We start from the raw sequence: 17,011 nt of genomic DNA, 5'->3' as shown, positions 1-17,011 counted from the left end.
ATGTTGGCAGCTTGTGCTTTATGATTGTTTCAGGAATGCAGAGAACTCTTCACCCTATCAGCTGATTTTGCCAAATACAAGTTCTTGTGCACACACACAGGGATAATAAAGATTCAGGAGCATATAAACAAAAATTAAACCATGCAAAACAGCTTTCCCAGAGAAAAGCAATGAATGACTATAAACCAAATGGGATACAAGAAGACATTTTGTCTATTAATCAACATCTGCTCTATCAACTCTCGTGTCTGAGCCCCTGCAGAGAGCTCTTTATGCCTACCAAGGGAAGGGAAAAACAGCTCACCTTGCCAGAAGGACAGGAAGATGACAGATTTCACCATGAAGAACTTGAGGACTGGGCTGTAGGGACTAAGCAGCTCACGTGTGGCGAAGTAGAAAAGGAAGAGGGCATACAGTGCCAGGCTGACAGAGATGTTGTAGATGATCGTCACATAGAGGTAGCCACTGGTTACACTAAAAAGAGAAGATATATATGAATGCCTGAAACTTCAGCATGTTTTCTCCTTGCCACTGTGAATGGAAAGTTCCTAGAGTCCATTTCCTTCCTGCCTCCCTGTCCCATTTCCACCCCCAAACCAAGGTAGAAGAAACATGAAGCTAAAAGTGGGCTACCTCTGCCTTCTTTTCTTATGCACATCAACCCATGTACTCCCATCTTTTCCCAGCACACACAGAGACAATAAGCAGAGCCAGGCAGAGAAAGGGCAGCCAAATCTTGCATGCTAAATAAATAAACTTACTCAAAGTCACCATCCTGGTACTTGCCGAAGGCCTGAAGGATGACTGTGCTGATGGCCATGAGGGGCTTCACCACACAGAACTGCAGGGTAGCCTACAGGAATGAGAGGGGAGCAATGAGAAGGCAGGTGGTGCAAGAGGTGCAAGAGGACAAGCTGCCAACAGCATCACAAATGGAGTATCCACTGGGACCACGCAGCAAGGCAGCGCAATGCAGCCCCAACAAGATGTCTGACCCTGCCACTTGCTAATTGATTGTGTTTGAGGACTGCAGCACCCAAGAGGAGATGAAGGAGTTTCAGAAGATGTACACATGCTATCTACTTGTCCAGAACAGGAAGAAAAACCTCTCTGTAGTTGTTCCTAGAAGCTGTCAGCCCCACTCTTCCAGGGCTGCTTTTCACAGGCTGTGCTGCTGCACATTTATGCACTGTAACAGTACAAAAAGCAAAAAATCTCACACTGTGCTATGGCACAGACACAGCAAGTTTAACAGAGACATACTGGGGAAGGAAAGCAAACTCCAGTCCATAGCTGTCACAAAGTTAGGCAAGAAAGTCCCCTGGATCAGAGGGGAACCCCGCTGTTTGAGGAGGAACTTTTGACAACTGCCACAATAATCAGGCGTTTTGTAAACACAGCAATGTGTGTTGCCACACACAAGTGAAGAGCTATTCTGTTGTCATCCACATGACCTTTACTGAATCTCCCCAAAGATTCCACGGCACTTGGGACCAGCTCTATCCGTTCTGCCCATATAAACTACTGCTCCTATTGGGACTGAGTGTTCTCTCAAAGTCACCGCATTCCTCAACTTTCTGCAGATGTTGAACTTCAAAGTCCTAAAAAAAGGAAAGACTTATGGCCCTAAAAATGTCTCCCTGAAGAGATGTGACCTGTGTTTCCCTGAAGGAGGCTACAAGAGCCTGGGTAGGTGCTGACCTGTGTGCATGTGGGGAGGGCTATGTATGGAAAGAAGGTAAAACCAAACAGTAATAATTGCTTTGGATACGATGCAATTTGTAAGTGGTCATAAGACTTCAAGGAGATTAAAAACCCCAGCACATGCCAGTTAGTGAGTCACTTTAAATATGTGAACTGGAAAAGGTCAAGCTAATTGGTAAACAACTCCATCCTCTGAGCTTCCTCTCCTTCTGATCTGGGGACATTTTAACCATTTCCCTGCAATCCAAACCACCACGTACTATTTTTAGCTGCTTCCCTAGAAGATGCTACAGCATATGGGAAGCACATGGATGGTGTGTGACCCATGTGTGAGGGTCACCAGACAGAGGCCCAGCAAAGAATCTTGATCAAGACATCTTTAAGGAAACAAGTTTTTTCTATTTCACACCACAGACACCAGCACACCACCTCACAGCTGGAGGTCCACAGGCAACACAGGCAGACTGACTGACCCACAACAGGCACCTGCCCAAGAAAAACTGAGAGGGGACAGCGTGAAGGTGGTAAGAAAAAAAATTTATAACACACAGATTCCTTCTGGTCCCTTCAGAAAGGGACCAGAAAGAGCAGAAAATGGGCAGGTAGTGATGGGAGGCAAAAGAAGTGCTGGAGATACTGAGAACAGGGCTAAAAAGGGCAAGGTGTTCCTTTCAGCACATTTCTCTTCCAGATCATCACCATGGTGGATACTGCACAGGTCAGCACTGACATTTGTTCTGCTGCCCTTTCATACCAGCCTTCCCAGGAATCTACCTTGAAAGTTCTCCCCAAAAATCTTGAAAGTCTAGAAGTACCAGAAAGTGAACCTTGGCATCAATAATTTCTCACCAAGACAATATTTAAGTTGGAGCCAAGAAAGATGGAAGTATTTAAGCATCTCTTTTCAATACACCTCCCTCACAGCCTCCACAGCAGACTTAGCAGTTAGCAAAGGGCAGGCATAAGTAGAAAAATTGCTGCCAGATACCAGCAAAAGGAAAGCAAAGTATCTACCAAAGACAGAGTTACCAAAAGAGCTGGGATTTGGGGAGGCCAGCAGAAAAAACACACCTTCCCCATACCCCAAGGTGTGCTTCTAATCTTCACTGTTGTGAACAAACTTTTCAAACACAGACATGTGCAACCCAGGTAGTGACTGCAAGAGGCTGTGGGACATGAGAAGCAAGAAGTCAAAGGGAAATTATTTCACGAGCACTCATTCACTTTCATGGCTGTTACATCTGCTTACAATATATTTAAAAGGTAAAAATTAACATTAGGAGCAATAAGAATAGGTAATGCAGTGAATCAACCAAAGGGTGTCCAGATGAAACATGTGAGAAACAGCTGAAGCAACATACTGGGTTCAGACTAGAAAATAAATTAAGAAGCAAGAAAACCGAAAAGCTGTAAGGACTAAACATGGGGCAGGGACAAATAGAGCACATAAGCAAAAGCAGCAGTCCTTTGAAAATGGCCACTTGTGCAGCACAGCTTAACACTGGATATTGCCATGAGGCTGCACTGTACTTTTGATGTTCCTGCATATTGCTAAAACACAGAAGATGGGCCATGTTGTTCAGGAGAAGCCAGGGCAGATATCTAGACCTGCTGACTGAAATGACAATGACCTGAGCCCTTTCAAAGAACCAGACCTGCTTCACACTGCCTCCTGCTGTGTTCATTTCAGCAGGTGAGCAAAGCCTTGAAATTCACCTGCTGTTTCATGTCAGCCAGAGGTGACTGACCTGCAATGAGCAGACAAGGGCTGTATAGAGGTTTAGGCCTCCCCCACTGACCCGCCCTCGACATAGCCCATTCAGCACAGACAGAGACACATGGTGAGCAATACTTGGTTCCTCCTACAAACCAATGTGTCATGCTCAACCTCCACCCCTCCTCAGCTCCAAACCACAAGAGCAGCACTGGGAATTCAGGAGGCTGTTACACAACTGTGGGGTGTCTGCGACACAACACAGACATCAATTTCTTGGAGTTGGGACCTCTGTAATCCAGAAATTAAGAGAGTTTCTTCCTAGGATTAACATCAGTTCCAGGAGATAACTTGTGTCTTAAACTAAGGCCTTCCTGATGTGGGGTTGAGTAGAAAATGTTAAAATCATTCTTAACATATTTAAATAATTCTTAACACCAAACCAACCCTGAAATACCTCCTCTTTTCAGCAGTCTTCAGGCCTCTCAAAATGCTATTAGAGCCCTGATCAAAGATCTCAGAAATTCAGCAGCAAAAGGCACCACTGCCGCCCCCACACACTTAATTTCTGCAGAATGTCCCAGCCCATACCTGTTTGCAGAATCTCAGGAATCCAATTGAATATGTCTTTCCCCACAGGCAGCAAGTCCCATACACACAGCTGGACCTGAAAGAACCAACACAAGATGACAGAGTTCACAAGCAAGATTTGGGCAAGAGTGCAAGATTCCTACCCTCTTTATCCACCCCTCTGCAGCCAAGTTGCAGGACTGGTGCTTTCTCCAACAATGACTGCGGTTATGGCCATACTGTCTTCTAGAGACGTGTCTAAAACAACATCCTGACTACACACTGCAATTTTTTTTTCCTGTCACTGAATAGCATGGGGAGAAAAAGAAATCCTAGAGGAGACACACACAATCAACTGAAGACAGAAAAGATTTAAAGGAAGAGAAGGGAGTAGGAAAATAAAGGACAGGCAGGTGTCCAGAAAAATTGTGAATCAGTCCAGCTTGCCTAAGAGGATGTGATCAGCCTGATCTGTCTCAGAGCAAGGTAAATCATCATCATCATCCACGCTGCCCAGTTCCAACAGACACTTGCCACCTGACACAGTTTTTCAGGACAGGATAGAGAAATAGTAGATGGGCACAGGAGGACAGCGTCATGCTGTAAGCACAATAAATACTCACTCAATTGGTTTCCCTCTGATCTCAGACATGATGGAGCTCTCCCCTCCCAAATACTCATAGCAGAGGCTGAGAAAGTTGTATATTACAAAGGCTGCAAAGACATCAATCACAGCAAAATGACAACCAACTTCAAAACAGGTGCAAGGACCAAAAGCACAGGCAATAGACTAAACATTAGCAAGGACTGCTTATGCAGCACCTTTCTCTTCAAAGCACTCCAGATTTTCACTGCATTTATCATCCTACCTCAGCACTCACAAGACTATCTGAATGGGAGTTTGGCCAAGGTCCCAGGCCAGTTCCATGACTCATGCCAAAAGGGTCACAGAACCATTTAAAACTGTGGTCAGTCTCTGTTTTATTTGGCATCTGTAAGATGCCATTCTTTACAGGGTTCCTGTGCATTATTCCAGGACATTACACTGGTACTAAATAATTTGGAAAAGGTATCTCTGATCCATCAGCCATATGTTATCTCCTGTATTTAACCTTTCAGCTGATGAACACAGTTTGTCTCTGCCAGGTAACCAGGCTATAGACATAAGAGTTGGAGAAACAAAGAGTTTATAACAATCAGCAAAACTCTGTTTCCATGTCTTGTGGGGACTTGTGCAAAACAGGCTCTGTTCTTCATTTTCTCAAAAAGATAAAATTTCTTGTGTGCTGAATAAAAATCTCCTTAGACCACCTCTTTTCTGCCTTCCCCAGAAACCTGTTACAGATGACAAGCAGACTGACCACTAACACTCTGCCCCATTTCAGTTCCCCATAACTACAGATGTATCTCCTTTTCATGGGATCCAAACTCACTTAAATGTGCATGAATTGAGCCTGTATACACCCTGTCTGCCACTCTCTTGACTTGTTGTAATTGCTGTTGGACCCTTGAAGTTGTCAGACTGTTTAGGGCAAGGACTGTACTTCTGCATTTGACACAGATAGCCCTGGGGCAAAATGACAGACCAGACGACCCTTTCTTGCAACATTATATTCTCTGGTCACCTGTGTCTGGACACTCCCTGGAATGACAACACCCAAATTCTGGTTTTTGCCCCAAATAACTGGGATAGAAACAGCAGTATCAAGGAACTTTAAAATAAGAACAGAAACTTAATAATGTACAACACTGAGAAGCTGATCTCCCCGAGCAGCCAGTTATTAGACCTGAGGTCAATTTTTCCACATGAATGATCTTCCAAAGTCAGACAAATTCTTCTATAAGCATCTAAACTATGCCCTGGCAAAGAGATACTCCACAGTCCCCAAAACACTTACAGTCTCAAAACATTTACTTATGGCTTGTAGATGTGCCTAGCTGGCAAGACTGCTATGGCACATAAAAGCCAGTGGTACACATGCTTCTATGTATGTAATTGGGATACTGTTCTTCTATCTGTAATCCTTATTATTGAACAAAATTCACACAGTAATAATTCTGCCAAAGCTTTAATTAGGACAGAAAACACCAACCACGGAAAAATTATTTAAATAACTGCGGTAACCCCTTTTGCCTTCAATTTTCCTGCAACTTAGCTGACAGCACCCAGAGGAAGAAAAGCTAAGCTTTTCCTATTGTCCTCCAGTGACCCCTGCCCTGTGATGTGGTCATTACAATACCAGCTGCCCATTCCCCAAGCACTAGGGAAAAGATGACATCAGAGGAAGAAAACAAAACAAAACAAGAGGGAGAAATATCTGCCCCTTCATCCCCAAAAGAAGTGCTAACTAGCAAGGCTCATCACACCAGCAAAGAACTATTCTCCCTTTCCCATCCACATCCATCAGATGGTATTCATGATATCAACATAAAAAAAACCCAAAACAAACCCTACTTGTATCAGTGTTTCTGAAGAAGCAGTGACATGAAAGAGTAAAACCAGAACAGGCTCCTCCTAACACACACTACAAAATACAGTCCAGAAATGGCTTAAGACAGCTTTCAAAATATACTAGTAGGGTCTTCTTCCTCCATTCTCTAATAGCTCACTTTGCAATGTAAAACCTTTCTAAAATATAAAGGAGGTGGGTGGCAAGAGACAAAAAGGTTATTTTGAAGCAATCCCCAGAAAAAGTGAGGGAGAGAACCTGCTTTCCAAAGGTGTCTTCACCTCCACTTGTAGTTTTCTCACACAGGCCAACCTGCCGAGGTGAACCCTGGAGCACCAGCAGCCTCCTGAGCAGATGTTCAAATGCTTGCAAACTCCCAGGGCAAGAGAGGCAGGGGGACAGTGGCTGCTGCTAGGAGAGCAGCAGGCTTCCTGCTGGACTCATACACACAGGGCGGGGAAAGAAAAAACCCAGACCCCAAACAAAGATGCTTTCTTGCATCATGTGCGTGCATTTGCCATCTGCTGCTGCATCCACAGCACTGTTGTGGACGTGAAGGAAGGCCTGCTGGTCTCTTCACCAGTTCACATGGCCAGGGGCAACTCTCTGCATTGCAGATCTCACCAAAACAACTGCACCAATGATTTAGAATTTAATGAGGGTATGGTGAGAAATTGTCCTCAAAAAGTCACTGCTAGAGCGCAGTATCTTCTGCTGAGTGGGTAGATGCTTCTTACAAGATGAGACCAGGAGGGAAGTTACAATAGCATTTACAGGAAAGTAACCATTTCCCTCACATACAGTGCTAGTGGTATTACATCACTGCAGCAGATAACCAAAACCAAGCAGGTGCTCATCCTGAACATGGCACCTTCTCTTCTACAGGACTCCAAAGCACTTTACACTTTACCAGCCCCAGCACATGGCCACTGTGCTACCCTGTGCAAGCACACAAGTGGCCCCAGGATGGGACCAGAAGAATACACTGCTAACAAGCTGCACCAGGAACACAGGACAAAGCAGTTCTGGCTGCTAAGTGCTGTTAAAAGAGGTAGGAGCTAAGCAATATGTCACTTTCTAACACCCAGATACCATCAGATGTTTTGGCTTCACCAAAAGCTTTTACCTTCCTGAAGCAAAGGACCCCAGAAAATGAGAAACTTAGTCTCTACAGAACCCTGGAGGGAAGGCTCATGCTCAGAGGCCAGTGAGGGAGAGGATCAAGCTGGACAGGGCTTTGAGCAACCTGATCAAGTGAAAGGTGTCCCAGACCACAGCAAGGGTGCTGCACTAGATGATCTTCAAAGCTCCACCCTGAGACAAACCATCCCACAATTCTATGATTTTCAGTCACTAAGCAAGCCACGGTCATCCAGTTAGGCACACCATTGAGTAGGTGACAGCAATGCTCTCTCCTGAAATGCTGTTTTCAACCAGAAATAAAGTTCTCTCAGGGCAGAGACTTCCCACCCCCTCATTTTCTGTGTGAGCCCTCCTTACCTTCATAGCAGTCCCGCACTGTGCCAAAGTAAACATAGTACTGGTCATTGGTGAAGAACAGGAGGCTGAGCCAGGAGTCAAAGGCATAAATGGGCACGATGAAGAGGATGCGGACGATGTAGCGCTGCTCGTTTGGGCAGCTGTAGCAGCGCAGGTGCATGTAGATCTGGAGATGGACAGGGGACAGGGATCAGGGTACATGGAGCACAGAGGAGAAAGCAGAACTGGAGAGTCAATTGGGCCAGGAAAAACAAACTCACTAAATCACCTCTCGATTGCCTCCAGCAGCCTCAAGGTGATGAACATAAAAGAAAAGATAAATCGCTGTTATCGTATGGCATTGATATAGCAACCCTTAGTTTGCAGACAGGGGGAAGGAGAGGGAAGAGAAAATGGAGGCATCTCTAATCTAGTTTCTTATAAGGAATTAGTTTATTTTTACATAACCTTGTCCATATTCTTTTTGTTCAAACCTCTTTTCCAGTCATTAGTTCCACATTCCTGCTATCCTCTTTTAAGTACCTAAGATTCATCACACTGCAGGCTGCTTTTCTCTGAAAAACACACTTGTTGTGAACACTCTCTCTTTTGGCTGTTTTGGATGCTTTTGAGACTTTCACCTGAAACAACCTAAGAGAGCTCTTTACAGCACATCCCAAAGCTGATAAGCCACAGCCCATCTGCTCAAAAGGTGTTACCCTGCACATGGGTGACAGCACAGCCACAAAGGGTCAGCCATCAAGGGAGCACTGAGCTCATGCAGCGTGCTCAAAGGAACCACACAGTTTGCTCTGTGTGACTGCACACATGCCGATCCCTCTAAGTCACTGGCTGGGGGCAGCACAGCATCCCCACCCTTCCCACTCCCACCACTCACAGTTCCTTAGCCATCATTAAATCCCACACCTAAGATGCTTTTTTACAGAATACCCACCTCCCCAAAAAGGTACTGACCACAAGCACACCTTGAAGATGAGCACAACCCCTGCAATGCCCTAATAACACAGGCAGAGCTTCAGCACCATTTGTGGGTACACTCTCTTGACCATGGAGTCAGGAGAGGCGAGGCCTCTGTACAGCAATTCTCACTAAGCTGCTGTCCCAGCTGCTGGAATTAGTAGCAGCCAGCTGACTACATATGTGCCTCACCACTGACTGATTCTGCTGCCTGAAGAGGTACAAGCATTTGTTTGAAGCTTCACCCTGCATTTTGGGGTGCTATGAGGATTCTTCAGAGACTAAAAAAACATACACTCTCATCTTTGCACTGTAAGGGAGAGGGGCTTGTGCCTCCCCAGCTGCCTGTTGCTTGTTCCTCCCTGGTCAAAACTGACTGAAGGGCTCATAAATACTTCTGTTTCCTTTCCCTATGAAATGCTCAAAAACACTTCTGATTCCTCTTCTTGACCCGTGAGGAGCTCACAAGAAGCTCATTTCCTGAGGAGAACAGGTTGAAAGTAAGCTAACAAACCTTAGAGATATTTTTGCCTTGCGACAATCCCAGTGACACATCTCACCCAGCACAGAGACAGCTGACACCAGAGTTCAGATGACTCCAAGCTTTGCCCTTGGGATGTCAGAAGAGCCCAGTGATCTGTGTGCCTGGGAGAGCACAGGAACTGCTGCCATAGAAGAGGACAACAGCGTGTTCCAATCAGCAGTGTCTCTCTGGCACTGACCTCCATGGGTTTCTTCAGAGAAGGCCATTAATGCCTAACTGTGCAATGCTACACTGCACAGGAAAATTTCTTCCTACCCTCAGCAGGTGATCAATTTGACAGGAGGATCCATGGCACTTGTAATTGTTACCCAAGCTGGTGAAACTGCAGGTGTTACTCTTATTCATCTGTGACTAATCCATTTTTTACCTTCACTAGCCCCTGTACTCCACCAATAGGCTGTACTTTTCTACATTCTAGTCATCACTCTGGAACCTACAATCCAACAGGTACAAAACATGGGTTGATAAATAACAGGGCTTGTGTTTCCCCACTGTATTTTTCAGTTCACATGACAACTGCATGAAAGAGAGGCAGAGAACAGGATGCAGGGTTTGACTTACTCAGGCTCCCACGACACCTGCCCCAGAGAGAGTGGAGGAGGAAAAAATTAAAATGAAACATTTCCTGCTACTCCTTTCCGCAGCAGAGTTCAGCCTGGGGAATCCACTGGCACAGGAGATCAAAGGAGGAATGTCAAACAACAGGTGACTAGGATCTTTTAGCTAACAGCTGACACAATAAAAACTGGCAATATTCAGCTAAAGACCTGTGAAAGGATGACCTAAGATAACACACCGTTCTGCAAACCTTCAAGAGATGGTCAAATGTTTTACACCTGCTAGTTTTAAAGAGTGTGCTTCCTCTCCATTCACACTGTGGAAATGGTCTGTTCTTCATGTGGGGAAAAGGAAAGGATGAGAAGTACAAGTGACAGGGTTTTACCTGATGGCAGGTGATGAGCAAAGCTGTCCATACAAAGAAACCTGAGATAGCCTGAGCAGCAGTGGTCATGAGGAATATTGGCTGCTCCACAGCCGTGGGGCTGCCATCCTCTGGCATCCAGGAGAAGTTAGGAGCCACAGCTGGAGTGGTGGCAGTTGACCCCAGTCTGGGGGCTGCAGTGACATCAGTCATCATAATCATGGTGTCTTTTGGTGTGAGGTTCCAGTTGGGATTGCTAAAGAGCTGCCCACGGGCCAAGACCTGTCAGGGAAGAGAACCACAAAGCAATTGAACCCAGCTGAGAGGAGTCAGGAATGTAACAGAACTTTGCATCTCTCACATGCCTTCCACCAGGCTGCTCACATGCTTTGTGAACAGGACCTGGGTGTGTCTGCCACTGCCACCCCTTGTGATATAACAGATCATGTGGCACTCAGAAACCTCTGACAGCCCCCCAGAGATCATGAAATCTGGCCACTGCCATCATCACCCCCCTTCTGCAATAAAAACATATAAGATGAATACAGCATTCACCAGAGATCACAGAATCATAGAATGGTTTGGGTTGGAAAAGACCTTAAGGACCATCTAGTTCCAAGCCCTGTGCTATGGGCCAGGGACTCCTTCCACTAGACCAGGTTGTTCAGACTCCAACAAACCTGTCCCTGAACACTTCAAAGGATGGAGCATCCCTAACTCCTCTGGGCAACCTGTGCCACTGTCTCACCTCTCTCACAGCAAAGAATTTCTTCCTAACACCTACTCACAGTTTAAAGCCATTTCCCTCAGTCCTATCACTACACACCCTTGTAAAAAGATCAGAAGGAGGTATCTAAACCATTCCTACTGGAAGATGACAGGCACACTTAAGTTAACATCTCTATTTTCCATAAGAGTACAGGCTATTCTGCTGTGTCCTACTGTCATGGCTAGCCTGCCAAGCAGCAACAAGCAACAAGAACATGTGCCACAGTGTCCCTGTGCAGGCGGGGGGCAGAGGGAAGAATTTCCTAATTCCTCCAGCAAGCAATACCCACCTCTCCTACAGCCATGCTGAAAACCACACTCAGCCCAAAGCACTCTCATTGAAGGATATGAACTGAAAGCTCTTCTCATTTTGACAGTGTGAACAGCATGAAGTCATGCTTTTACCAAAATTCGCATGGCACAGTACATTTAGCCAGCCTGTTATTAATGTTACTAACTTTGCATTGTTTTCTACATGATGTGAATTTAACCTGATTGGCTTTTAAAAGCCAGCTGACACATAAAAACACATACAGAACACAAGAATATGCAAGATTTCAAAACAGCATGACCCTTGGCCATTTCCTGGCTAAAAAGCTATTTTCTTTCAATGGAACAAATTCTTGAAGGTCTAAGATCTAAAGCAGCTATTATTTTCAATTTGGTCATAAGCAGGCTCTAGTGTGACCTCTGGATTGTAGGAAGATAATCCACTTAAACCAAGATCACAAGCAGGCAGCCATTGGTTCTGTCCATTAGAAGAGCTGCTTCTGATCCCCCTATCAAAGGCAACAGCACAACATTGCCTCCTTCTGATAACCTCCTAATATTTTTCACAAGAGCACTTCTATAAAAGCTCAAGTCATTGCTCCTACACAGGCCTTTATGATCAGTGGATGGAAAGGGCTTTGGAAAGGCCAATGATCCATTGCCAGAGTGTACAGCTGCACCAGGGAAGGGCACATCTGTCACCTACTGACAGCTTGTTACAGAACACAAAAGAGAATACATGTTCACAGAGGAACTGCCCCAGCCCTGCTCCACCTGAAGCCACAGCACAAACTAGGGAACAGGTACCCAGTAAAAGCAGAGTGCCAGTAGCAAGTCCTTTCCACATGCACACTAAGGCACAAAAACGGCCCCTTTAGCACAGGCTGTTCCAAAACACACACTCGTATCACCAGTGTGCAGCAGTCTGATGTTACCTCATGTCACACTCCACCTCCTTTCTGCTTTCTTCCATGGGGGAAAAGAAATGCTCTGGGAAACACTCAGATTTGTTTAAGCATGTCTTACTATAGGTGGAGCTGCACAAGTGCTGTGCTTTAATTTACAAAATAATTGTCAAACCTGGCTTTTCTTTGTTCTTTCCAACAGATCCCTGCTCTGAGTTACAGCTTTCCATAACTGCATGTATAGTAGGATAACTCCTCTCCAGTCCTGATCAGTACAGAAAATGTAACTTAAGTTTTGAGCTTTCTAAGCATACACACACACACATACACACACATATTTCATCATCTGTACTATATCTAAATATTTGGAGAGATGGAGGCTGGGTGGAGATGTCACAAGTTAGCAAGGCTTTTATTGCTTTTAAAAGAAAGGAATTTCTACCCAAGTAACTTCTGAAGCAACTGAATATGCACAGTGCTGAGAGTGCTTCCACAAAGCTCAAGAAGGGCACATCTAAAATGAAATCAGAGCAGATGCACCTGTGGTTAACACAACCCTAAATAAAGTCCAGCCAGCTGCAGTCCTGCACATCCCAGTGCACTTTGGGAGCTATGCAAGACAGGAAGCTGCTAAGCCCTTCCAAAAGTTCATGGGGGAGAGGATCTGTACAGCAGACCACAGGTGCCAGGAGAAACAGGGCCTGGACCTGCACACTCCAGCTAATCAAACCACATCAGCAGCAGAGACCCAAAAGCAGCAGCAGTAACATCAAGAGAACTGAGGATCTGAAAGGGAATTCTTCTGTGTCTCTGCACTCATTTAAAAATAAGTAAAACCAGCAAAAAGTAACCAACAAGCATTTTGTCATGACAAGGGTTATGTATTCATAAGCAAGGTCAGTCATAAATTGAAGTTGTGTATGTAATCTTAACACTGCCCCCTTGTGATTATACATCAACAACCATTAATTACAGGATTGTGCATCATTCTTCACCTAATCTCCTTCACTTCACACAGTCATTGAAATTAATAACTTTTTCCACCACTGTGTTCTGAAAGAAAATACACAAACTCTCTTACAAACAGGGCTTACATCTGCTACCCAAACCACCTCACCCATGAGCACTCAGGGCTGCCCCTGAGGACAGCATTTTATTTCCTTGACACCTTTTATTGGTTCTGCGCATCAGTTTGCAGCTCATTCTCCTTGCTAGTGAAACATGAAGGAACGCTGTACTCCAAAATCCACAAAATTAACATAAGCCTTCCAAATTATCCCTTCTAATCTCCTCAAGTCCCACACACCACAGCTACAGTGACAGGTATAAGCAGTGCACAAAGCTGTTGTTATGAAATTCTACTGCATGCAAGAAGCTGAAGCTGTAAGAGCAATTCCAGTCTATACTTAAGAAACAGGTAATAGCACAGAGGACTGGAGCCTTAATCAGGAAAGTGGATTTCAGCTCATTCACTGCCACCAGCTCAGTCTGCTAGCTCCTCCTCTGCCTTTTTAAAAAGAGCATTGTGAGGGTGGGCTGTGGCAACTCGTCCCAACAGGCCTTGCTTCTGAGATGTCTCTTCCACTGTGCAACAGGACACAAGCCCACAAAAGCCCAGAAAAGGCAGTGCCTGGGAACATGTCACAGCAAAAATACTGCCTTGATAAGGTACAGATCCAGTGCCTTGGTATCAGCAGCTTCCCTCTTACACTGTGAATGTGTTTTGACATTTATTTCTTAGACACCTACCTCCACCACAGCCCAAGCCAGCACCACAACACACTTTCCTGCTTACTCTCATGCCTGGGTAAAAAGGTACTTTCCAACAGCCATACAGCTATTCCCTATTCACCTCCATCACCTCCTGGCTGTGATCTCTTTCCTGGTGCTCCTCCCAGCTGGCTGTATTTCTCTGTTGTTTCTTGTGCATTTTAAGCTCCCTGGAACAACCATCTTTTTGTTCTCTGTCCATACAGTTCCCAGCACTGCAAGGTACCAAACCACGAGGAAAGCGCTTGACATTACCATATGTCAAATTAGGGGCATTTGGAAACCCAAATTACCAATGCAACACAAACCAATCTAATGCAAATTAAATTTTGAAGCATTTCTTACTCTTCTGCTATGTCCTGTTTTCTCTTCCCACCTGTTTCATCATTGCTTTCAGTTCAAGGAAGAGTAAAGTTCCTTGCACACTTATTCTCCCCCTCTGGAGAGCTCTCCCAAACATATCAAAGGAAAATATTTCAACACTTCTAGATTTCACTCTTGGAGCTTTCCCCATCTCCAAGTGACTACCTTGCTCCCCCCGGAGGTAACCTGCAACATAACTGGACCACAACAGACACCTGAAAAGCACCAAACTTTGGGAACTGGAAACAAGCACACATAAAAGTACATCTACATAAACACACAGGACTTTTGGACACAGGTTAGGTGTATTCCAGGATGGCCACAAGAAACTTGGACCAGAGCTAGTATGATTCTTCTACATGGGTTACAGGAGTTTCTGGCAGTGCTGAGGTCTATCCACAACCACCTCCCAACAGGGAAGGCAGGGATCACATTCCCATCCCCTACAAGCTGTCACCTGGTCCTGCCCAGATGTCATCACAAGTTATGTATGTTAGAGCAACACAAGGCCTTGTGCTGCCAGGGCATTAGCTTCAACATCAAACCTCTTACACTTACCTAACACATCTTCTGAAAACACTTTAGGAGTATTGGAGGGATTCTCAATGCAAGGAAAGGAAAAGAAAACAAAACAAAGCCTGTGCTGTTTCTATCAAGATAACTATCCTGACAAAAACCCAGGGATGCAGAACAGTGTTACAAAGATTCTTGATAGAGAAGAAGCTCCAAATGGCATGGGGACCAGCTCTCTTAATGACACCACACAGATGTAAAGTAGCAGGGATGTGTCCACACAGCCTGCATCCACAGAAAAAACAGCACACTAATTCTCCATCAGGAGCAGATTGCCAGTCCTGTATCTTTTGGAAACAGAGACCTCCTGTCTCCAACATTAACATGGCAGCTTCTTCTGCTGAAAATAGACTCAAAACAGAAAACAGACAGGATGTGGCAAAAGTGAAAACAAAAACTTCATTTTTGGCTGGCATAAAGGCATGGAAAATGTTACCACTGAGGAGGAGCTATTTCTACATAAACAAACATAAATTGTTTATGAAAAAATATGAAAACCTCACTTCTGATGCAACAAAAGCAGTGTAAGAGGAGGGAAGAAAGGTTCAGGCATGGTCCTTTAGTTCCATGGGGTACATCTGAATATTCCAACACAATCTAGTAAAGGAGGAGGTGTTTGCCTGCTCTGATCAAGACCTACCCCAGTGCCAAAAGGAAAAGAACCCCAAACAGCAGGACTCGGAAGCTGTTCTCTCCCATCTGCAAAAACAATCTGTGGTTTTAAAATAGATCATCTCATCCGAGGCTGAAAGTATTTAATTTCTAAACTGCTGACTGTGCAAAGAATGATACACAAAGCTATCCCATGAAAGAGTCTTAACAGCTAAGCCTCCTTCTGCTGTACAAGACACACACCAAAAAAACACACCCAACCTGGCTGCAAGGTTCTGCTGGAGAGCTATGAGACAAGACAGTGTTCTTCCTTAAAACCTACTCCACAGTCACACTGATTTAAATATCCACCATACTGAACTTGGTTAAAATACCACAAAAACATTTCCCATTCCCCTCAAATTCTTATTTCTTCAAGAGTTTCTCCATGAAATTATCTTTATTCTGGATCTAAAAAGGCCAATACAGAAGTGCCATGCTGTAGATAAATCAGAGCCTGAACTTTCTGCATTTATTAGGACACAAGCAAGAGCTTTATATTAGTGAAAGCAGCAGCTTAATGTTTTTGACAATGTGTCCTAGACTTACAAGGAATACAAAAACACAGGACAAAAAGGTTCAATGTTTATTTTAGACCATTTTAATTATAACAATGCCTAGAATTGCCAACTGGGACCAGCTCTTTCTATTGTGCTAGATATATATGATAAATAATTAATCCAAGGTGTTTTCAACACCCAAAGGGATGGCATCACCAGTTGAAATGGCAAAAGAGAGGAAAAGGAGCAGGTAGATAGGACAAAATAGCACTACACTACACAGTAAGAGAGTCATTGGCACAGCTGAAATCAGTGATAGCAATCCAAGAAAAATCAAATGCTTTCACATTTATTACTTCTTAAATTGCTTTTGCTCTCTGGGGTAGCATCTAGTTTACTTAGCTATGAGACATGAAAAGGTCCCAACAGAGCATTTTTAAGCTCTCCAGTAGCACTCTCAAAACAATCAGAGTTAAGAATGTGACCTGGCATGCAATTTTAACTAGTACAACTCATCTACATTTTACTGCTCATGCTGGACAAAGCTTTAACTTCAAGTCTGTCCAAGTCAGCCCACAATGCACACCTGGCACACAGGCACACATGGGTAGCTGTGAACACACATGAGCAATGCTGGGCTCAGTCACAAGACAGGCACTCACCAGGCTCACAAACACACACAGTGCTGGCAGCTCAACGTGCTTGTCTGTCTGCACAACAAGTGCAGGTCCAAATGCAGCTCTCCTCAGTGTTATCCCTTCAGAGGAGTGAGCAGTCTGCAGAGATGCCCCAGTCTCAGTCTCCCAGCTGTTGGTACAGTCAGTGAAACAAGGGGAAAGTGTCACTGGGA

The 17,011-nt window shown here is 44.7% G+C and overlaps 2 protein-coding genes across 2 annotated transcripts in view; both read right to left on the bottom strand.

The window, feature by feature from the left end:
- The window catches only part of TMEM184B (transmembrane protein 184B), a 30,170-nt gene that overhangs the window by 7,046 nt on the left and 6,113 nt on the right, over positions 1–17,011 (bottom strand). Inside the window, exons 2-7 of the mRNA XM_054275470.1 lie at positions 10,383–10,643; positions 7,939–8,104; positions 4,612–4,702; positions 4,010–4,085; positions 762–853; positions 305–474 (exon numbers count right to left, since the gene is read on the bottom strand). Coding sequence (XP_054131445.1) covers positions 305–474; positions 762–853; positions 4,010–4,085; positions 4,612–4,702; positions 7,939–8,104; positions 10,383–10,583 — 796 coding nt within the window. The 5' untranslated portion in view covers positions 10,584–10,643. The remainder of the gene's footprint in view (positions 1–304; positions 475–761; positions 854–4,009; positions 4,086–4,611; positions 4,703–7,938; positions 8,105–10,382; positions 10,644–17,011) is intronic.
- The window catches only part of CSNK1E (casein kinase 1 epsilon), a 37,771-nt gene continuing 31,384 nt past the window's right edge, over positions 10,625–17,011 (bottom strand). Inside the window, exon 11 of the mRNA XM_054275457.1 lies at positions 10,625–10,643. The gene's annotated coding sequence lies outside the window, so the exon portion shown is untranslated. The remainder of the gene's footprint in view (positions 10,644–17,011) is intronic.

Source organism: Melozone crissalis, unplaced genomic scaffold (genome assembly GCF_028551555.1).
Source record: "Melozone crissalis strain CALT ecotype California unplaced genomic scaffold, PUWL_Pcris_2 ptg000004l_1, whole genome shotgun sequence".
Classification (NCBI taxonomy): Eukaryota; Metazoa; Chordata; class Aves; order Passeriformes; family Passerellidae; genus Melozone; species Melozone crissalis.
The sequence above is the reverse complement of the archived record's forward strand: the minus strand, read 5'-3'. Positions and strand labels throughout refer to the sequence as shown.